Here is a 22,612-nt window from a genome sequence, read left to right as displayed (position 1 = left end):
TGGAATTAAACGTAAAAAAGGCTGTGCTGCCGCATTAACGTGAGATTTCCGCCCGCATTATGCAAATACCACGGGCTTTCCGTCACGTCTTATGGCTGGGGGTGAAAACCCGCTCCGCTTTTTGTAAAATAATCCCTCACGTTAATTTCTTTTCCAGTTAAAATTGGCTGGTGGTGAATAAAACAATATCCAGCCTCTATGTGGGTTCCCCAGTCTGCCGGCTTCCCGAAGGTTCACTTCTTGCTCGCCTTTAACTGGATAATAAATGATTTGTTTGCACGATTTATTATTTATGGAATTAGCGTATCCTACTAAAACCACCTCAAGAAGAGGGAGGGCGTTGAGGATCCCGACGCTCCTGAGCGGAGCAGGATGGAGGGGTCATGGGAACAATGAAACAACCGAGGTTTATTTTAAAGTGTGGCAGGAAAAGGGGGGAAATGTCTTCAGAGTTTGTGCTTGGCTTGAATGCGCCTGTGCCAACCCAAAAAAGCGGAACAAATTCGGATTTTAGTTCCTCCCTGAGCGGCTGCAGATGGAGCTGGGCACATGCAAACTCCCTTTCTGAGTTGGTTTTTTTTTTCTCCACAAAGGCCAAGACTCCGTCGAGTTCAGGAGTCTTTTCCCCCTCCAGCTCCAAGCGATTCCCAAATCTGGATTAATCCCTGCATATTGCAATAAATGCTGCGGTGAGGCTTCACCTTTTTGCTTGTAAGCATCCAAAAAAAAAAAAAATAAAAAAGGGGTTGGAGCTCTGGTGCTGTGATGGGGTTTGGGAAGAGCCTTTCCTTAGCTCGGAATGCTGCCGGAGCCAGTGGGAATCCTTCCAGGCACGGCAGACCACCCATGCAGAGCTGGGCCGAGGTGTTTGGAGCTCATTCCTGCGCTTCCAGCTCCCGGAAAACTCCCAGTGACTGCGCTGTCCCCACGGGGATCTGGCCTGAACTAATGGGGTCGGGAGAGCCAGCACTGCCTGGCCACCGTCACCCAGTGTCCCCACCCCAAGGGACAGACAGCAGTGCTGGTAATTAATCCATGAACAATCAAGCAGCGCTGAGATCCTTCTAGACCACCTACATCTCCCTCCAACCGAGCTCAGCAAAGCTTTCCCTTCCGAGGATTTGCTTCCAGAAAAGAGGGCCTGAGCTGTTTTCTACAAAACAGGGTAGTTTGACTTAAAAAAATTGAGGAGTTTGCTGACAGGTGACATTTTTTTCCTGCTGGTTTGTCTCCACAGGGCTGAAATTTGCCCCAAATTCCTTTTTTGCAGGGTCTTCTCTGTCACTGCGGCCTGGAGCAGCTCATACAATGCCACAGGAAAATCTCTTTTTCAAAATATTTCAGTGGAAGAGGTTGCAAAAGGATCTGGGATTTTGAAACAAACAAAATGCAGCCCTCCCTTGAAACACCCACAACTTGTGAAAACACCTTAAAAAAAAAGGGAGGGACAGATGAATCAGATGAATCCAAACCCTGGGAAAAATGCAGAAGGAAACTCCTTGTGCTGCAGGAATCATTCCTTGGAACTGCAGGCTGAACATGCCAGGACAGCCACGAAAATTAGCCCAAATGCACCCAAAAAGGAGCTTTAAACCAGCCAGAATGCTCCGCTTGGGCTTCAATGATGAAAATTTTTAAAAGGCTGCAAATTTTAAAGGGAAGCATTTTTAATGGCGTTTTCAATAATGGAAGGAGTGTGGATTTCCATGTGTGAATAAAGAGTGTATGAGCGAATTGTTGTGTTTATGAAATAACCCGGTGAAGGAGGCACCTTAAGGCAGGTGGAGCTTGCCTGGGCTGGCCTGTTTGAGCCCAGAAATGTCTGGAAAACTGGGATGGACCCCGTGCAGCCAGAGGTTCCTGCCCTCTCCAGTACAGGTGCAAAACAGGGAAAAATTCATGTGCATCAATGGGTCTTGGCTGGACTGGTGCCAGACAGAGCTCCCCCTTCCCTTCCCTTCCCTTCCCTTCCCTTCCCTTCCCTTCCCTTCCCTTCCCTTCCCTTCCCTTCCCTTCCCTTCCCTTCCCTTCCCTTCCCTTCCCTTCCCTTCCCTTCCCTTCCCTTCCCTTCCCTTCCCTTCCCTTCCCTTCCCTTCCCTTCCCTTCCCTTCCCTTCCCTTCCCTTCCCTTCCCTTCCCTTCCCTTCCCCTCTTTTCCTCCTTCATTTCTCCCTTCCTCTCTTTTTTCTGTTTCTTCCCTACTTTTCCTCTCCCTCTGCCCACCTATTTTCTCCACTCATCCCCTTTCTCACACTTCTGCCTCTTTCCTCTTTAGCTGCTCAGTCTTTCACTGTCCCCGTCCCTGTCTCTCTGTCCCCATCTCTGTCCCTCCGTCCCCGTCCCTGTCCCTCTGTCCCCGCGCCCGGGCGGTGCCGTGGGGCGCTGCAGTCCCCGCCGTGTCCCCTGGGGGGCGACACACGCCGCGCGGAGCCCTCGCAGGCAGGTGAGACCGGAGCGGCCCCGGGGAACGGCACCGGGAACGGCCCGGGAATGGCCCCGGAACGGCACCGGGAACAGCCCGGGAGCGACATGGGGAACGGCATCGGGAACAGTCCGGGAGCCGTCCCGGGATCAGCTGGGGAGCGACACCGGGAACGGCCTCGGGAACGGCGCTCGAGCGACACGGGGAGCGGTCCCGGAACGGTCCCCGGGGCGCCCCGAGCGCTGCGAAAGCTCCGCTGCCAGTAAAGGCTGCGAGTGGAGAACCGGCGGCTCCCCCGGAGAACCGGGAGGAGGGAGCCCCGCGGGAGGAACCCCGCATTTCCATGCGCCTCCCGCTCTTCTCCTCGATCGGGCTCCTCTCCCCGCACTCCCCCCAGTATTTTTCATAATGCTGATTTTTTTAATTATTATTATTTTTCTTCAAATCATTCCAATTTTGGGCTTTTCCGAGCCCGCTGGTTCAGTCTCTGCTCGGTGCCCAGCTGCAGAAAGCAAAGAAATTTTGCAGCTTTGGGGGATTCTATAGAAATTTCAACTCGGCAAAGTTTTCAGCCGAGGAGAGGTAAGATTCCATCGAGGATATTTCTCCAGGCTTCCAGGAAAGGACGGCACTGGGACACCGCAGGGGTGGCTTTGCTCAAGCTCTGCATTTAAAATTTCCCTGCGTTTTATAAACTTATATCGTTAAAGATATTCCGTGTGCTTGTGTACGCTAAGAAACAGCCCAAGTTGTTACGAGAAAAGTGATTTATTTGAAAACCGAACATTAAAGTGTGAAGTCGTTCTTTAATTATTCCAGAAAAAAAAAAAAAGGTTTTCTTTTATGGTCAATAATTTACATGAAAAGTATCAGCTTATCTCGCCGAATTCCCTATTAAATATCCCCGGACATTTTCTCGGTGGACGAAACCCTCCCCGAACATTCAAAATAATTTCCGTCAAAATTAAATAACAATTTTGAAGCGCCCGCAGAAACTTCCCAACCAATTTTTCCATCGCAGATCATTTTTAAACCATCCCTCCTCCTTGAAGAGGAGCTGCCTCATAATTTAATTTTTTTCCCCCTCCCCTCGGTTATCGCATAAAATCGTTTCCTTTCTTATTAAGAAAGTCTCCGGTAATTAACAAGCCCCGCCGGGTTCCCACGGCCGGAGCCGGCTGCGGTCTCGTCCTCATCAACCGAGCGGGAAAGGGACCCTCGGTGCCAGCAGCCAGCCAAAATCCCAGCCCGACTTTGGGGAAAAAAAAAGAAAAAAAAAAGAAAAAAAATCTTTGTTTAAAGCCTTACGAAACCACACAAATTGCAAGGAGGGCAAGGCAGAATTACAGTGTAAGAAACCCCAAAACTCAGCGCTCAGGAATCAGAGCTCGGGGGAGGCGGCGGGAAGGAGCCCGGCCGAAGTGACAGCAAATTCATTTCGACCTTATCTCGGTCTTTTCGGGCTCGAATCGATTTTGTAGGGTTATTTTGGTTTATAGATATATTCTGATTTTTCTTTTTTCCCTGCGGAGCGGCGAAATCGCTGGTTTCCCACCTCGGTTCTTTCGCCCGTCAGATCCGCTCTTCTCTGGGGTGGAACAGAACAATTCTCAGCAGTTTCCCCAAACACTTGAGTTTACACTTGGTCACCATGCGTCCCTAATTGTCCCACTCTGATTGCCTCTAATGAACTCATTAGGGACAAGGCAGAGGGGCGGATTTCACAGGCACAAGAAAACCCGCTGCAATGCCCGGAACGAAAAAAAAAAAAAATAGACCCTTAAATCCGCTCTCTATTTTTTGTTGGTTTTCTGGTGGGTTTTTTTTTATTATTATTATTATAATAAAATATCCCCAAACTCCCCCAACAGCGGCAGAGAAACCTCTGAACCCGCCAGCGGGGCCGAGGAGCGATGTCACCGCCACCGGGCGAGCACCAGGCGGCCTCTCCCGAGGAATTTCACTGGAATAAATTTTTAAAAAATGCCAAACCCGGACTTGTCGGGCACAGCCACACCGCGACACCGGCACTGCGACCCGCGCGGTGCCACCGCTCCCGCCGGCCCCGGCATCAACCTGCCTGCAAAAAAAACCCGCTTTAAAACTCCGCTGTTTTTAAGTTATCCGCAGGGCGGGCAGCGGGCAGATCCCCCCAGATCCCCCCGACCGGTTCGGGGTTGAGGTTTTTGGGGCCAAATCGTTCGAAGCGGCGCTGAGGGGACGCGAGGCTCGGCCCGGCCCCGGGAGCGCGCGGGGGCCGCCCGCCGGCGCCGCCGCGTCCCGCGCTCCCATTGGCTGCGGCCGCGGCGCCGCGCCCTGCCATTGGCTGGCGGGCGCGGCGGGGGGCGGGGCCAGCGGGGAGTAAAAGCGCGGCGGCGGCGCGGGGCGAGTTTTGAAGCTGCGCGGCGCGGCCGGGAGGGAGCTCGGCGGCTCCCGCACCCCTCCGGGGGCTCCGGAACGTTTCGGGCCGTTGTTGTGACAAGGACTGGGGGTTTTTTCTTTTCCCGCAAGGCTACTTTTTCTTCTTTTTTTATTTTTAATTTTTTCTTTTTTTTTTCCAAGTTTTTTTTTTTTTTATATTTTTGTTTTGTTTTCGTTTTCTTCTTTTTTTTAAAATTCCCTTTTCCTGCGAGGACAGAGCCCCCCCCACCCAGCCCAGCTCCCCGCAGCAGTGCCCGCCGCCGCCGCGGGCCGTGTGTACAAGAATCACAGTCATACAGAGGGAGGGAGAGGCCGCCAGAGACCCCCGGCGACCCGGAGGATGCCGCTGCGGTGCCGCTGCTAGAGGACACGCTGGGATTTAGCTCGGCTCCGAGACTCTCTCTCTCTCTCTCTCTCTCCCGCTCTCTCCCTTCTCCGCGGAGGGGTCCCGGATAGGGGGTGAGGCCCTTCCACCGTCCTCCTCTTCCTCCTCGCCTCCGCGGCCGCCCCGGAGGGAAGCCCCTCTCCATGATGCAGGCTCGCTACTCCGTCTCGGACCCCAACGCTTTGGGAGTGGTGCCGTATTTAAGCGAGCAGAACTACTACCGGGCTGCCGGGACGTACGGCGGCATGGGCAACCCCATGAGCGTCTATTCGGGCCACGCCGAGCAGTACGCGGCGGGCATGGGGCGCTCCTACGGCCCCTACCACCCGCACCAACCCACCGCCCCCAAGGACCTGGTGAAGCCACCTTACAGCTACATCGCCCTCATCACCATGGCCATCCAGAACGCCCCCGACAAGAAGATCACGCTCAATGGGATTTACCAGTTCATCATGGACCGCTTCCCTTTCTACCGAGAGAACAAGCAGGGCTGGCAGAACAGCATCCGCCACAACCTCTCGCTCAACGAGTGCTTCGTCAAGGTGCCCCGTGACGACAAGAAGCCGGGCAAGGGCAGCTACTGGACCCTGGACCCCGACTCCTACAACATGTTCGAGAACGGCAGCTTCCTGCGCCGCCGGAGACGCTTCAAGAAGAAGGACGTCTCCAAGGAGAAAGAGGAGGCCCGGGAACGGCTGCTGAAGGAGCAGCCCAAACCCCCCGGGCTGCCCGGCGCCGACCTCCCGAAGGAAGCCTCCTCCTCCTCTTCCTCTTCCTCCGCCTCGGCGCCGGCCTCCGAGAAGAAGGTGGTGATCAAGAGCGAGACGGCGTCTCCCGAGCTGCCCGTGATCACCAAGGTGGAGACGCTGAGCCCGGCCAGCGGCGGGGCCCTGCGGGACAGCCCCCGCAGCGCCGCCTCGCCCCCCGCCGCCTCCGCCTCGCCGGACGCGTCCCTGCCCGAGCATCACCCGGCCGGCAACGGGCTGCCGGGCTTCAGCGTGGAGAGCATCATGACCCTGCGGACTTCCCCCGCGGGGGATCTGAGCCCGGTGAGTGCCGCCTCGGGCAGGACGGGCGGCGGGCTGGCTCTGGGTTACCCCGCGGGGCAGCCGTCGGGTTACAGCGCGGCGTGCAGCCAGGCGCTGGACACTAGTGGGAGCTACCACTGCAGCATGCGGGCCATGAGCCTCTACAGCGGCGACAGGCCGGCTCACATGTGCGCCCCGCTGGAGGACGGGCTGCCCGAGCATCCCAGCGGAGGTGCCCCGTCCCCTCTGGGCACGCTGAGCCTGCCCGCGGGGCAGGACGGAGCGCTGGGTACCGGGCATCCCCACGGAGGAGGAGGAGGAGGAGGAGGAGCGGCGGGAGGACAACCCGCGGCTTCTTGGTACCTCAACCACGGCGCTGAGCTGAGCCACCTGCCCGGGCACACTTTCGGCTCGCAGCAGCAGACTTTTCCCAACGTGAGGGAAATGTTCACGTCGCACCGGTTGGGGATGGAGAGCGCGGCGCTGAGCGAGCATCAGGTGAGCAGCAACTCCGCCTGTCAGATCCCCTACAGATCCGCGCCCTCCCTATATCGCCACGCCGCCCCCTACTCCTACGACTGCACTAAGTACTGAGTAGCCGCCAACCCCCGCTAAGCCCCGTTCAAAAAAAAAAAATTAATAATAATTATTTTTTAAAAAATCGGGAGAAATAAACCCACCCCAATAAAAATATATCTGACAGCTTTCCCCCGTGGACTTTGCGGCCACAGAGTTTGAAGATCCCCCCCCAAAAAAAAAAAAGCCCCGGTTTTGGGCATCCTTAAATTATGGACAAGTATATTTTACTTGAAAAAAAAATAGGGGGATCTCTCATTTGAAAAAGAAAAAAAAAAGGAAAGAAAACAAAAAGGTAAAAAAAAATTATATATATATATATGTCTATCTAAAAGTGGCAAATTTTATATGCTAAAGTATAGGGGGTCTCAGAAAAATAACTTATGGACCAATATCACAACGACCATTTATACGTTTTAAAAGGAAAAAAAAGTTTATAAATATATATATAAATATATGTCCTGGGTATTTTTTTTTTTTTTGAGTTCTCTGTTGTGCTGTAAAAAATATGTGGATTTCTAATCAGGCTGATTTTCAGAGCCATTAATATAATATTTAAAGTTGAGTTCACTGGATTGTTTTTTGTCTCGCCCAACGGTTCCTAACTTCCAAATTAATGACAAGTGATTTCTTCTTCTGTGTACAATTATGCAATAGATTTTCTTTTGTTTTAGAGCTGTTCTTTCCGCAAGACGAGGAAATAATTTATTTTTTGCTGGTGGATTTTTTTAAAGGAAAAAATAGACAAAGTATCTGATACTTTTTTATTATTATTTACGACGTGTGATATTTTGTATAATAGATTTCACCTTTACCATTCCTAAGGACTTTTTTTTTTTTTTTTTTTTTTTTTTTTTTTTTTGCTTTAACCTGCTTCAAAGTTCGTTTGTCTTATGTGGTCCTAATTGTTGTACTTACCTTAAAATAAATCCATGCTGGTTTTTTCTGCTCCAAGTCTGGCGCTTCTCTGTGTATAAACTGGGTTTTTTCACAGGTGTTTTGTTTTGCTTTTTTCTTCCTTCACGCGAAAAAAACGTGGCTGTTTTTAAAAACAAGGTGGTTTTCCTGAAGGTTTCTGAGGATTCTTTATTGCAGAGAAAGTTGAATTCACGTGAAGAGCTGGAATTGTACAGCCGGGGAAGGGGGGATAAGGAAAACCACCGCGGGGCTGAGTCCCCTCAATCCCGAATCGTGAAATTTCAGGAGTTTTCCCAGGCCTCCAATGGGGAAAACAGGGAAAACGGGAGGGAGGGGATTTATTTCTGCTCCTCTCGCCCCTGTCCTTGCGAGCGCAGCCCTTGCGCGGGGCTCGGCGCCTCTTCCCAGGGCAGAAAACACTCCCCACCCCCTGAAAAATCCATTTTATTTATTTATTTGGTTTTTCTTGAAAGCGATCCCGAGCGCCTGGGAGGGAGAGCGACCATTTAAACCCGGCCTCGCCTGCGGAGGCTTAGAAAGGTGTAAAGTTCACTCGGGAATCATTTTGGGTTTGAAATCCTCTATTGTCGGAGAAATTGGCTGATTTTTTTTTTTTAAACTTTCTCTTCGTCTCTTGAAGCTCCTGTTCGCACTGCAGGATATTGTGCCTTTTCCCAAATCGTCCTTTAACCTGTTCCAGCAGCTTTAATCCAGGGGCAAAACGCCGGATTTAGCAATCCTGAAAGCCTGGGAACACCGGCAGAGCCTACAGCAGAGTTTAGGAGGTCTTTGGGACTTTCCAAAACCCAGCTCTGTGGGGCCAGGCTCTTTTCCCAGCTGCAAAATGACATCCATCCAACATTTCCAGGGGATAAATCCCAAACGTGCCCCCAGGCCAGCACCCTCAGCCCCACAGTGCCCCTCAAAACCCTTTTTTGGGGGGCTGGGGGGGTTCGGGAAGAGTTATACCCACGTCAGGCTGTTGAAATCGATGATCTAAATTGGTTTTGACCGGTTAAATTTCGCCTGCGCTTGAAAGCTGGCAAAAAGCACCGAAATTCTCGGTTTAAATGAGAAAAAAATGTCTGAGCCTCACTTGATCTGTATTTTAAGGAACATTCTTGTAAAAAAAAAAAAAAGCCTCCCTGCCATTTTTCCTGGCTCTCAGAGCGTGCTTTTTATTTAATTTTTTATTTGCTTCTCTTTAATTTTTTTAATGAAATAAAAGTAAAAGTGCTCTCTTAAGAGAAAATACAGAGTGTAAAGAAAAAAAAAAAAGGAAATAAGGGGAGTTAAATTAAAATAAATAGGAGGAAAAGGGGGAGGGAAGATACGAATTGGGAAAGAATTCTTCCTCCAGCCAGACCCTCTTCCCGTGGGATTTTTTTTCCTGCGTGGATGCCGGGGACGCTGCGGGGGGAGATGACTGAAATCAGGTGCTTGTTGTGGGTTTTCCCACACGAGTCGAGAAATCCCGGGATGGCCGCTGCTCCCGCATCTTCCCCCCAGGGCGCTGGGGAATCGGAGACCCTTTTCCCCTTTTTCCCCCTTTTCCCGGGGTTTGGGACACCCCCAGGGCTCTGCAGCTCCTCCCGAGCTGGTGCTGGACAGTTCCTGGCATCCTATTTCCCCCCCAAAAAACCTCCTTTTTGGTGTTTCTTTCCCCACCTCGCCCCAGCACGGGATCTCCGCCGCTCCCATCCCCTCTCCCCTCTTCCCGTCCCTCTCGGCCATTGTCCCTTCGCTGTGTCCCCTCCTGTCCCTCGGCCCCAGTCACCCCCAGCACCCCACGGGGAGTTTTTTGGGGTGGGCTGGTGTTTCAGGAGAGCCCTTTGGGGTGGGCTGGTGTCGCAGGAGAGGCGAGAGCCCCGTGCAGGACGCGGGGGATGCTTTGGTGGCTCCGTTTAAAAGCCGCGATAAGGAGCGCGATAACGCAATCGGAGCCTGTCGCGACAGGTGACTCCAGCCCGGCCGGAGCGGAGGGGAAGGAAGAAAGAAGTGAAGGAAGGAGGAAGGCCCCGGGTCACTTTAGAACGCAGCCATGACCCGATTCGGCTCTGCAGCCCCTCGAAGGAGCAGCATGACCCCCACAGCCCCTCTTCCCGCAGCTCAGGGGGGCCAGGCTCGGCCCCGGGCTCTGGCTGATGCTGCTGCATGACCGGTGGCTCTGGGCTGGGGCTCAGGGTGGCTCCGGGAAGAGGATGAGGATGGTGGATGGGTTTAATAATTTTTTTTCTCCTATTGCCATTCACCACCTGCCCAAAAGCCCAGATAGTTTCGGTTTTGGGGAGAAGAGGCAGGGGTTTTCCATCTCGTCCCCACAGCCCGGTGAAGGGAGCGTTTCCCTGGTGCTGCACGCCCCGGGTGAACCCCATTCCCTTCAGGAATCCCCCCAAGCCTCCGCAGAGCCGAGCACAAGCTGTCCCGGCCCTCCCAATCAATCCCACCTTCCACGGAACTCGTGGGAAGGCGCCGACCGAGAGGTTTTTGGGGAAGGCCACGAGCTCTTCTGTCATTTTCAAAGGGACTTTGCAGAAAATCCATCCCTGGCACTGACAGGCCGGGAGAGAAGGAAATACATCCCTCATCCCGGGCCAGTCCCGGGCCACCTCTGCAGCGCCGTGGTCGGCCAGGGGCGATGGGTGGGCAAATCCTACCGGGAGATCATTCCTGAGGGAGCCCAGGCCGGGATGCAGCAGGAGAGTGGAGCTCTGATCCACATTCCTGAGGGAGCCCAGGCCGGGATGCAGCAGGACTGGGGAACACTGATCCGCATTCCTGCTCCCCCTCAGGTGAGGATGCAGCAGGAGTTGAGAGCGCTGGTTTTTGCCCTGTTCCCCACATCCCGGGGTGCAGCAGGAATGGGGAGCACTGTTCAGAGCCCCGTTTCTCCCGGGCAGGAGTAAGGTGGGAGTGGGGATCACTGATTTACACCCTCTCTTCCCCCGTTTCCCGCGATGCAGCAGGAATGGGGAGCACTGATTTACACCCCTTCTTCGCCTTTCCCCGGGATGGATCAGGAATGGGGAGCTCTGATTTTACACCCCTTCTTGCTCCCGAAATTGTGGTGCAGAAGGAGTGGGGAGCTCTGATTTTTGCCCTGCTCCCGCCATCGCGGCATGCAGCAGGGAAGGTGAGCAGTGATTAACACTCCTTCTTCCTCTTTTCCCGGGATGGATCAGGAATGGGGAATTCTGATTCTCACCCCTTCTTCCCTACAAGTCTGAGATGCAGCAGGGATGGGGAGCACTGATTTACACTCTCGCGCTCCTCCATCCCGCGATGCAGCAGGAAACGGGAGCTCTAATTTACATCCCTTCCCCCCCCCCCCCCAAAAGACTGGGATGCAGCAGGAGTGGGAATCACTGATTTACATCCTGCTCCCCCATCCCGGGATGCAGCAGGAGTGGGAATCACCGATTTACATCCTACTCCCCCATCCCGGGATGCAGCGGGAGTGGGAATCACCGATTCCCAACCCTGCTCCCCCCATCCCTGGGTGCGCTGATTGGGGATCGCTGTTTTCCAGCCCTCCTTGCTCCGTTTCCCGGGACGCAGCAGGAATGGGGAGAGCTCATTTGCGCCCTGCTCCCGCCGGGGGCTCCAGGCGGGATCTCTCCTCGCTGCAGCTTTAAAAGGGGCTCGTCAGCTGGAGAGGAGGGGAAATCCATCCAGGAGCGCCTCCATCGCCGGCTCCGCGTTGTTTGTTTGGTGTGGTTTTTTTTTTTTTGTTTGTTTGTTTCTTTTTTTTTTTGTTTGTTTGTTTCTTTTTTTTTTTTTTTTCTTTTTTTTTTTCTGTTTAGGGAAAGATCGACGGTACCAACAACACCAACAAGAACCCCCCTCTGTCCCTTCCTCTCGGCGGCTGAACCCGTGCGGATAACGCAGCCGAAGAGCTCCAGCCATGCCGCCGGCAGGAAAGGGATGACAGGGATAACACAAGAGCCGGGAAGAAGGAACGGAGAGAAAAGCCACATCCCCGCCTCCAAGGATTTCCCACCGCCCAGAGGGGGAAAACGAGGGAGGAAGGAAGAATTTTCCTGGGGGAGGGAGCTCAGGGAGAGAGCGGGAGCCCGTGTGACTGTCTCCTGCCGCACACGCGAGTATTTATTATTTTACTAATCCGCGCCTGGAGTGTCTCTGGGAGCGGGGGACTCCCCGAGGCGGGAAGGGAGAAGGGTGAGGGGTGGGGGAAGACCCTCGGCCGGCTGCTCTGAGGATGCGCCGGGCGGGTCAGAGCAGCCGCGCTCCGCTCCATCCCTCCCTGCCGAGGATGCTGCAGGGCCGGGGAGGCTGCCGGGGCGTGCTGCTGCTCAGTGTCAAGAGGCGGAGACCCCCCCAAATCCGTCTTTTCACCTCTGGTTTTTTATTTATTTGGGGGTTTATCGCGCTTTTGACAGGGTGCTGCAGCTCCCAGGGGCCGGCGGGGGTGCGCAGGGCGCGGGAGGGATGAAGAATTTCGGGCAAGGGCGGTGTTAGAGGGGTGAGTTCCCCTCCCACACGTGGGGAGGGGAGACCCTCACACCCCCGCCCTGTAAACCTCGTCCCTGCGCACCCCGGCTGCGTCTCCCGGGCTCTCCTGGAGATCTGCAGCTTTCAGGACCTATCCGCAGCTCCACAGCATCGCGCTGGGTTTTACCCCGGGGATAAAAATCCTTCTCCCGACAGGGGAGAGACGCTGGGCGCGAAACCGCAGGGGTGAGGGGAACTTGAAGGGAAATCCGGGGATGGGGAGGTGGAGGCGTCTGCTCGGAGCTTTAACCTCTTCCCTTGCCAGGTAAAAATCCCGGCAGGCTCGAGGGAGCTGCGCGGTTGGGATATTTCTCTTTGAAGGAGAAAGGCTCCCCCTTAGGCCTCTTCTTCCCTCCCTCGGAGAAAAGATGCTCCACAGGACAGGGGGTCCTAAACCCGCGGGGGGACACAGGCGACACCTCCAACTGCATCGGAATCCCTCAGGGCCTCGGATTAAAGCTGTTACGTCAGTAAATTAAAGAAAAAAAATTATAATAAATCCCACAACAGAAAACACAGCCCCAAACCTGGACGTTTATACAGAAAAAGAGCATCACAAATTCCTAATGTAAGCACTGGCCAGCTGTGTGCACTTGTAAAGTTGTTATAATCCCCCTCCTTGTTATAAACAGGAAAGTACATAATATAAAGCAACAGGCCCGCATTCACAAATACTGACCCTCCTCCCCGGGCCTGCCAAATTCCCCTTTTTTTGCTGCAGCCTCCCCCGGTGCAGCTCTGCCTGCTCGGGCTGGGAGCGGGGCTGCACCGGGGGTCCCCCTTGGCCCGTCCCCAGGGCTCTCCTTGGGCTGGAAAATCGGGACCCCTCCACACCTGAGCCCCCCCCTTCCCTTTTCCTTCCTCGCCATCGCAGCTCCGCCTCCTCCCCTCATCCATCCCTTTCTCTTCCTTTCTTCAATTATTTTTTTATTTTATTTTATTTTTTTGTGTGTGTGTTGTTGGATGCCCCAGTTTTGCTGCGGGGATCCCTCCAGTCCAGCAGTGTACATCCTGCTCTGCTGTGTGTGCTTGCAGCGTCAAAGGGTGGACGTGATATTTCAAACATCAGATCAGTGCGTTTATATATTGGGTGCCCGGAAATTTTTCCAAATAAACACAGCTTGATTCGACTTGGGTGGGCAGACTTATCAACAGACTAATTCTATAAACAAATGAAGGAATAACCCGGAGACCATTGGCTGGTACCAGCGAGACACGTGGAGAGAGCTCGGAGTTTTGTAGCAATGAAATTTTAATTAATGTGGGTGGGCTGAGAACACAAACGACTGTTTATCAGAGACAATTTATTTTCCAGCGCTAAGTCAACATATAATAGCAAACTTACAACAATTATTTAACTTTTTTTTTTCTCCCCCTCCTTTTTTTTTTTTTCCCTTTTTTTTTTTTTTTTTTTTTTTTTTAAGAGCTATGAAGCAGGGACAGAGGCAGAGCGAGAGCTCCTTCAGGCAGGGCTGGGAGCTGAGCTCGCGCAAACAGCTCCCCGGTGGACTCGTCCCACGGTTCTGCCCTGCCCCGTCCCTTCGCTCGGCTCCGAGGGGGAAGACGCGGAGCTGCGAGCCCGCCGGCGATGAGCCACATCTACGGCAGCCACCTCTCCCCCCTGGGCAGCCCGTCCATGGTTTACCTGCCGGCAGCGCTCGGCTTCGCCCCCGGGGGGGCCATGTCCCGGCAGGACCCCCCTCAGAAACCCCCCTACAGCTACATCGCCCTCATCGCCATGGCCATCAAAGAAGCTCCGGAGCAGAAGGTGACGCTCAGCGGCATCTACCAGTTCATCATGGACCGCTTCCCTTTCTACCACGACAACAAGCAGGGCTGGCAGAACAGCATCCGCCACAACCTCTCGCTCAACGACTGCTTCGTCAAGGTGCCCCGCGAGAAGGGGCGGCCCGGCAAGGGCAGCTACTGGACCCTGGACCCGCGGTGCCTGGACATGTTCGAGAACGGCAACTACCGCCGCAGGAAGAGGAAGCCCAAAGCCGCGGCCCCTCAGGACTCCAAGCCCGGCGAGCAGCCGGGGCCGCCCGCTCGCCCCGTCGAGCCCAAGCGGGCCAAGGGCAGCGCGGCCGCGGCGCCGGGGGATGCGGGGGTGCCGCGGCCGGGAGGGGGGAGAGCGGCTTCTCCCGGGGCACAGCCCCCGGCCCCTCCCGCTGCCGCCCCGCCGCTCAAGAGCGGTTCCCGGGGTCGCAGCTTCAGCATCGAGAGCATCCTGGCGCAGGGGCTGCGGCCGCCGGCCCCCGGGGCTGCCCCCAAGGCGGCCCGGGAGAGCCCCGCCGGCTCCCTGGTGGCCAGCGGCGGCTTCGGGCCGGCCCTCAACGCCTCCCTCATGCTCGACTCCCAGGTGCACGGCAGGCTTTACCACATCGGCATCCCCTTCCTCTCCTGCTTCCCTCTGCACTTCTCCGAGGCCGTGTTTAATTTCCAGTAGTTGCCCCAGAATTAACGCGCCCCCCGCGACCCCGAGCTCTGCTCCGGGGAGGGGCGAGATGGGAGGGAGAGATCGGACTCAGACCTCACCACGAGGGTCAAGACCTAAAAAAAAAAAAAAAAAAAAGCAAACCCCAAAGCGATGTTTTTTTAAAGGTGACTCAGGATTTCAGGGCATTTTCAAGGCGCGTCTTTGCTGCGGATTCTATTTAGAGGGTGCCTCCCACCCCCTGCCAGAGCGACTTTGGAAGGTAAAAAGCGGTTTTGTTTTCCCGTGATGGGCGGAGGTGGAGGCAGCACCGGGGGGATGCCCACGCCGGCCCCCGAGCCCCGTGGGCTTTGCTCTGCACCTTCAGCCTTTGCATCCCTCAGGTTCCTCAGACCGGCTTTCTCTCGAGCCCTGCAGGTCTCTGTTTTCTTCCTTGATTTTTTCCTTTGAAAACCAAGCCCCGTCCCGGGGGGAGGAGGAGGCCGAGTTTTGTTTTGCCATCAATACCCACAGGAACTAATAACACCGGCAATTTTTGCCATGAATACCCACAGGCACATCATAATTCCTGATACTCCAACTGGCCCAGTCGTCCCAGTGGGTAACTGGAGCTGAACTGGTGGCAGACCAAGCAATCCAGGCTCATCCCGAATATTCCTGCTTGCTTGGATCCAGCATGGTGTGGAACTGCTTTCCTGCCCAGCACTGGTGCTTTGGGGTATCTCCACTGAGTTTCTGCTTCTTTCTGCCAAAAAGGAGAGGATGGATGAGCAAACACAGAGATTTGTCCGTGTTCCGTGTCTTAATGGGATCTGACCTAAAAAGACTGAGACAGAGTTGTGGAGGTCAGGACAAATACCAGGAAAAAAAAATAGACATCAGCTATGTTTCTAAAGTTTTCTTTCTTTTTTTTTTTTGTAAAGAAGGAAGAATCCCGACATGTTGTGAGAAATCAGGAATATTTTGTATTTTTGTTTGCCGTAAATAGAGGCTTTTTGTATATTAGTGGATAAATACCCTTTTGGAAAAAAAAATTTATATTCTCAATTTTCATTATGAAACCAAACCTATATCCAATAAAGGTATTTTTGTTCAGGAATGTGGCTGGTGTGATGTGAGGCTTGTGCTGGAGGATGGAGGAGTGGGGCCTGCTGCGGGATGCAGCAAATATCCTGGTGCTGACATGATGGGCCACGAAAAGATGGGAGAGGCAACAAAAACTGGGAAATTACCTGTTCCTTGAAACTGATGAAATCTTCCTTGAAATGATAGTTCCTCTTTCTCTTCCCCTTCTTTCATCCCACCCCGTCTCAAAAGCAAAGCTTGCTGTTAAATGAGCACCTGGATATTGGAAAAGTGGGGTTTTCAGGTGAGCTTTGGTTCAGTTTTAGCAGAGGAAGGTTGGCATCAATTCCTTGATATTTGGACCAGGGTTACTCATTCCAGCTCAAGGCAAAGAGCTCTCACTTGGGGCAAGACAGAAAATCTCCAAAAGGTGAGAATTGCTATTTAGCTTCCCCCTCCAAAAAGGATGCTCATAGGCAGATCCCCTGGATGGGCTGAGCTGGAGCTTCTCAATGCAAAAAAAAAGGAGAGAAAAAAAGAGAGATTAATTTTTTTCCAAACCGATTTGCAAAATAGGCTTTATTTTAATAAAATCCTTTATTTGCATCCTATTTCTGACAGCTCCTGTTTGAATATCTATTTGGTCCATTGTTTGAAGTCCTGGCACTGAAGTAGAAAACGAAGAAATGCTTGTAAAACGTTATGGTGTCACTGCTCAGTCCCAGGTCTGGGTGAGTGCTGAGAGGGTTAAAGGTCCCTGTGTGCCACCCCTGGCCACGCAGTGCCACTCCTGTGTGACATTAGGGACAGATAACTATTACAGGAATCATTCCTAGGGCTAAGTGAGTGCTGGGAGGGTTAAATGTCACTGTGTGCCACCCCTGGCCACGCAGTGCCACTCCTGTGTGACATTAGGGACAGGTACCAGTGACAGAGGGGGCCACCTGGCCAGGAGGTCCCATTCCAGGCTGGGCACTGACACCACCGGCCCGTTTGGGGTCTGGGAGGTGACATCACGCGCAGGAAGCTGCAGGGGGAGGGAAATGAGCCCAGCAGAGAGATCAGCTCCTTTCTCCACCTCCCGTGTGGTGATCTGGGCTCAGGCTGAGGGGGGAGGTTGATGCTGCCTCCCAGGATGTGTTTGATGGATCTCCATCAAGCCCTTCTCACAGGGAGGGATCCTGCATCCCCAGTGTCCCCACAGCCCGGCCCATGGAAAGGTTTTACCCCCCAAAATTGGATATTTATGCTCTCGGTCACCACTTTTAATCTGTGTCTTCAGCTCCTCTGTTTCCCTTTCTCCTACCTTGGCCTCCCAGCTGTGACTCCGAATTTTGTCACCTCTCAGCTCCTCTTCCAGCCCCCCAAAATACCTTTTTGGACCTGCAAACAGGGCTTTTATTCCTTTGCTACTCACACATGTGGAACCTCTCCCCGTCTGAGCCCTTTCTGCACAAGAGCGGTTTTTTGGTGGCAAAAAAAAGTGACTTTCAGTTTAATACACGACATATATTTTTATCACAGACACTTTTTTTGAAACCCGTCTTTTTTCTACGCAATGGGAATTTGTTTCTTTGCGAAGCTTTGCTTTGACATTTGATCTCATTTCTGTTTTGGTGGAGTGGAGTGGGACCGAGTACAGCTGCAGCCTTTAAAAGCCGCATTGAGCTTGATTTTGGTTTTGCTTGAGGGAGTGAAATTAGTAAACTTTGCATGCTCTGCACAAAAGTGACACTAACTCCAACGAGCTCAGAACATGGTGAGCAGTTCTGAGGGGCAATTTGGAATTAATTGGGATCAGGCCAGTGCTGTAACAGGGGAGGAATACCAAGAAAAAGTCTCATTGCCAGCGGGCCGGATGAGTAACCACACACGGCTTTTGCACGTCATCTGTTTATAGAGAGGGGAGAAGTCATGGTACAATAAAAACATACAATAAAAACATACAGTAAAAACATTAAATAAAAGCCCACAGCAAAAGCAACAGCAGAGCAATGAGTGTGCAGTCAAAGCACCAATTCCTGCCTTTTGCATGGGGCTGAGCATCCTTTAATCCTCTCCACATCCTTGTGAATTTTGGTGCTGTTGCAGCCAAAGGTGCCACGGAAACGTCAAGGCCCTGACAAGCTGCAGAAGGAATCGGTGCCAATGGTTTCACACCTGCTTCACAAGCCAAAAAAGCAACTGCCAAGCACAGAGCTGCCACCCAGCATTTCACTCATCCCTGGAATCTCCCTCCTCCTGCCTTTCCCAACCTCTCAGGGCTGGCCATAAACACCAGTCTGGAATACTGGGGAGAATTGGAGAAAACAGCCCGGGATGCAGAATAAACAGCACGCTGCCTGTGTGGGCGATAGAGATGCCTTCCCCTCTTCCTCTGCAGAGGAATGACCTCTCCCAACCCAGCAAGGTTTCCCGTCTCCCAGCTCTGCAGCCAATTTTAACTCCTCTGAGCAGGGCAGATCACAGAGTGGGAGAGGCTCGCAGAGGAGTTGTTTGGTTCCCAGAGAAGCTTTGCTCCAAACGCGAGTTTCCTATGAGGGGAACTGAAAATTTGGCATATTAAAATAATTCCGGAGTTCAATTTCTCATAAATGGGGCTTCCAGTCTTTAGGCAGGCTCAGTGTGTGTTCTCCTAAAGTTGGTCCCATGGCAGGTATAAAATATAATCAAGGATTTCTGCAGGAGCAGAAGCCATTTTCAGGATTTGTCACTCAAGGTGTGGCTGTCCATGCCTGATTCCAAAGTGACATAAATCCAGGGGACTCTGTAGCCTCTTCTCCTTCCCCTGCCCCATTTTAAAAGTTAATTCTCTTTCCATTCTTTACCACAGAAAACACATAGAGGAGACACCATCCCTTCCCACACCAAAACCCACTGGCTTCCTGCTGACTGCTCCTAAGCCTGGTGTGAGGAGCAGCCAATTCCCAAAGCAAAAAAAAAAAAAAAAAAAAGGAAGAAGGATCTGCTTCCTCACTTGATTCATAGCCCCACACACCCAGAGAAGAGATCCCCCAGGAGACAGTGTAGGGGATATTAAACAGATCACATATTTGATTTGAAGTGAAAGACCAAGAAGACAAGATCACAGAATGAGAGAAGTTACAGATGGAAAAGGTCTATGAGGTTATGCAATCCATCAGTCTGGACGTTGCATAATTGCTCCCCACAGTATATTTTTAGTGCTTCATCCAGACAAATCATTAAGTGCTTTAAAATGGGCCAGATTCCTCAAACGCTGTGCGTGCTAAGTCACAGCTGATTTCACTGAGCCTCGCAGCTCCAGTGGCTGACAAGACACCAAAAAGGAAGTTTTGTGTGGTCAGAGAGAACAGGACGGGCCCTTCCAGAAATAATCCAGGCCTGATTCGCTATCCCTCACAGGAATCTCTCCTAAATTGACTGAATTAGGCCTCTAAAATCTCATTTTCGGATTATAGGCAGTAATACATTATTACTTATTCAGATGCTCGCTTAGGCCGAAGTCAAACATTGCTCATGTTCATGCGAACACGATTTGTTTTAAGCCAGCTTCAAAGCCGGCTCAGCAAAGCGTAAAGAATGTTTATTTAAAATACAGTTGCTAAATTTAGCATGAGCTCGGTTAGCCTAAATCTCAGCGACATTTTTAGAGAGCACATTGCGAATCAGGAATGCATGGAGAAATAAATAAACTTTCCCACATTTTTGGAAATCGAGGGAGAATTTGCGAGCTCCTTTCTTGCACGGGCGATTTCCGTGGATTGGAAAGAGTCGTGGAGGACGCGAATTTCCCACTGAACAGACAGCTGGAAACGCACAACGCTGATCATTTTCACTGCAGTTTTGTTTCAAATAATTCTCCCTCAAGGAGGAAACAAAAGCTGTCAGGGTTTTTTTTGTTTGTTTGTTTTTTTTTTTTAATAGAAATTACGCAGAGCACCAACATGTTTCAATATTTACCCAAGCTCTTTGCGAAGCACCGAGAAGCAAATGGAGCTGGGCTTGGCCACGAGCCACAGCCAGAGGAAATCTCAGGTTTGGATTAGGTCTTGTGACCTTTCCCAGTGATTCTGATACTGGATTTTTGCACCCACCTCTTGCACATTGGTTCAGACATCCTCCAGCTGGATCCTGGGCTGGGTGAAATGCCAGCCGGCCTCTGGGTTGGATATATAGACAGAAAATTTTTATGATTTTCCTTTTCACCTTCCTAAGCTTCCACAGCTCAAAGAGGCACATCAGGGTCACCTTTGCCTCAAGTGACGTTGCCTTAGAGACAGGAGCTAACCCATGATGGGAGGATGAGCAGGCATGTGATAAACAGTTGAATTCTCTTTAATCAGATGATTTTTCATCATCTCCCTCCATCCTTTGGTTGGTGTGAGTGGAGTGTTTCTGCTCCTAGAGTGGGAGGATTCCAGCTGTGCCCCTCAGGGGGCTGCAGGGCAGAAGGGGTGTGTCCAAGTACCCCCTTTGGTGGGATTGGGATCAACTCTTCCCCAGGCACATAGGTGGAATTAAAGGGGCATGGAACAAAGCATAGGGTTAATTCTTTTCCCTTTCAAAGACAGAGCTCCACTACTTCCACTGGTTTGAGCAGCTCCCAGCACCTCCATCCCATGACTCAGCTTTCCATGCTGGTGCCAAATCCCACCTGCAGACCCACCTCACATCTCCTGGAGCTCTCCAGATGAGGCTCTCTACAAATCCACCGGCCCAACCCAGTAATTCCCAAATCCACAGTGAGCTGGACCCCTTAATTCTTCACTATCTACCTCCAATTGCTTACTGAGTTTCTGTTTTCCTTCGAAGAGCAATATGTAATAATAGTTGTTTAAATAATTGTATTTCTGTTTTTACATCTGTAAAGATTAAGTTAAACAGTATGAAGCCCATTAAACTATTTCATGTCATGCTGCCATAAATTTCCTCCATTCCCATTGCTACTATTATTCCAGAGTAAACTCTGAGATCAAGCTGCTGCCACAGAGAGTTATTTATAGGAGCTCATTCATCAATAAAAACTTCAAAAGAAATCTGTTACTCTTCTATTGGGAAGCCAAAGAAAACTAACATAAAGACAACCCTGTTAAGAAACAAAGCTAAGGAGACCACAAGACATTTAGTTAAGGAAAATCCTGATTTCTAACAAATGCCATGCAAGGAGGGGAAGAGAGGGGAAAAAAAAAAAAAGAAGGAAAAGACTGTTGGCAGCATGAATCCTTTTAAGTTGTTTCACTCTCATTGGATGGTTAAAATAAACTGTTAAACACTTGTATTTGGCCTGGCTCAGCCCCCTCATTAGGCTCCATGTGATGGATTTGGGATCTCACAGTGTGTAAGGAGCTCTTCATGCCTTGCAAAAGCTGCTGTTGTCCTGCCACGTGTCCCAGCTGCTGCTACACCAGAAACCCAACGAAAAGGGATGACAACACCAGAAAGCATCCACCTCCCTAAAGGTAAACAGATAAAACAGGAAAAGTTGTGTTTCCTCAGCTCTGCTTTCTCTCATTCCTTGTTGTGCCTCTCTCTGTGCTCCTGAGCTGTGCAGGGTTGGGGTTGGTGGTCATGGTGGTCCTGCAGGAAATTAAATGTGGGAGAGCTCCAGTGCTGCCCTTCCCTGTTCTGCCTGAAAAACAATCTGAGAACAAGTCAGGGGAGGGGATTCTGCCCCTCTGCTCTGCTCTGGTGAGACCCCACCTGGAATCCTGTTCTGGTGGCCCCAACAGAAGAACATGGAGCCGTTGGAAAAAGTCCAGATGAGGCCACACAGTTGATAAGAGGACAAAACATTTCCTCTATGAAGACAGCCTGAGAAAGCTGTGACTGCTCCGCCTGGAGAAGAGAAACTTGTGTGGAGATCTCACAGCACCTTCCAGTATCTGGAAAGGCTAGAAGGAAACTGAGTGGGATTCTTCATCAGGAACTGGAGTGACAGGACAAGGGGGGATGGCTTCACAATGGAAAAGAATAGGCTTAGATTGGATATTAGGATGAAATTCTTCTCTGTGAGGCCCTGGCACAGGTGCCCAGAGAAGCTGTGGCTGCCCCTGGATCCCTGGAAGTGTCCAAGGCCAGGTTGGACATGGCTTGGAGCACCTTGAGATGGTGGAAGGTGTCCCTGTCTATGGCAGGGGTGGAAGGATATAATTTTTAGGTCCCTTCCAACTCAACCCATTCCATGATCCTGTGACCTCTCTCCTTTTGGTCCTGTCTCATCAATAGCTCCACAGGAGTAAGACCCCCTGGAGGAGCAGGCCCTCAGGATCAGCCACATCACGGGAACAAGAGCCTCAAACCGCGTTTTTTGAGCTCAGCAGAAACATGCCCTCATTTCCATCACAGGGATCTGAGTCCTGAGGACCCACAGCTCCTGGCATGCACCGAGTCATATTTTATAATCCCATCCACAAACACTAAAGCTCCGAGGTGAGGATTCTGTTTCCCAGGGATCTCTTTCCATCCTTACTCATGCAAAGCTGGGCAGGGCACTTTGCACAGGCTCACCTCCATCAGCACTCATCACACAACAGCTCAATTCCTGCTCTGAGCTGGCCATCAAAATTATCTCCAGAATCTGCCAAATCTGACACGAAACACCTCAGAGGGCTGAAACTCCCAACCATCTGTGGCTCAAGCTTTGGTGAAATCACTCTTTGGTTGTGTGTGGAGGAGCTGGATAAAATCTGTGGTTTAGGGAATTAGGGGAGGTGGAATTTCACTTGCAGCAAATGCAGCTTTTACCCTAAACTGTCCTCTCTGCACTCACCCAAAAGGGTGTTTTGTGTTCCTTACAGCCTGTTCTTGGTAGTGCAGGTGAGGCATCCCTGCTTTCCTTGTACTGAGGATTCACAGCAAGAACTCCCA

At 51.9% G+C, this 22,612-nt stretch overlaps 2 protein-coding genes across 3 annotated transcripts; both read left to right on the top strand.

Annotated features, from left to right (window-relative positions):
- The first annotated feature begins 4,849 nt into the window (after nucleotides 1-4,849).
- On the top strand, nucleotides 4,850-7,001 carry FOXC2 (forkhead box C2). Its single transcript, XM_066194721.1, has one exon. It carries the CDS (start codon nucleotides 5,371-5,373, stop codon nucleotides 6,847-6,849), a length of 1,479 nt encoding a protein of 492 aa, XP_066050818.1. The 5' UTR covers nucleotides 4,850-5,370; the 3' UTR covers nucleotides 6,850-7,001.
- Nucleotides 7,002-11,705: 4,704 nt separating this feature from the next.
- FOXL1 (forkhead box L1) lies at nucleotides 11,706-14,841 on the top strand. 2 transcript variants are annotated; one of them, XM_066194723.1, is made up of 3 exons: nucleotides 11,706-11,852; nucleotides 12,630-12,829; nucleotides 13,686-14,841. In XM_066194723.1, the coding sequence occupies exon 3, from the start codon at nucleotides 13,850-13,852 to the stop codon at nucleotides 14,708-14,710; it is 861 nt and encodes a 286-aa protein (XP_066050820.1). In that variant the 5' UTR covers nucleotides 11,706-11,852; nucleotides 12,630-12,829; nucleotides 13,686-13,849; the 3' UTR covers nucleotides 14,711-14,841. The 2 variants fall into 2 exon arrangements, with proteins under 2 accessions (XP_066050820.1, XP_066050819.1); XM_066194722.1 differs by lacking the exon at nucleotides 11,706-11,852 and having other exon boundaries at nucleotides 12,430-12,829.
- The last annotated feature ends 7,771 nt before the right edge of the window (nucleotides 14,842-22,612 follow it).

Source organism: Chamaea fasciata, unplaced genomic scaffold (genome assembly GCF_029207755.1).
Source record: "Chamaea fasciata isolate MVZ Bird 193981 ecotype frontalis unplaced genomic scaffold, bChaFas1.0.hap1 SCAF_12, whole genome shotgun sequence".
Classification (NCBI taxonomy): Eukaryota; Metazoa; Chordata; class Aves; order Passeriformes; family Sylviidae; genus Chamaea; species Chamaea fasciata.
This window is presented reverse-complemented; position numbering and strand designations above follow the sequence as displayed.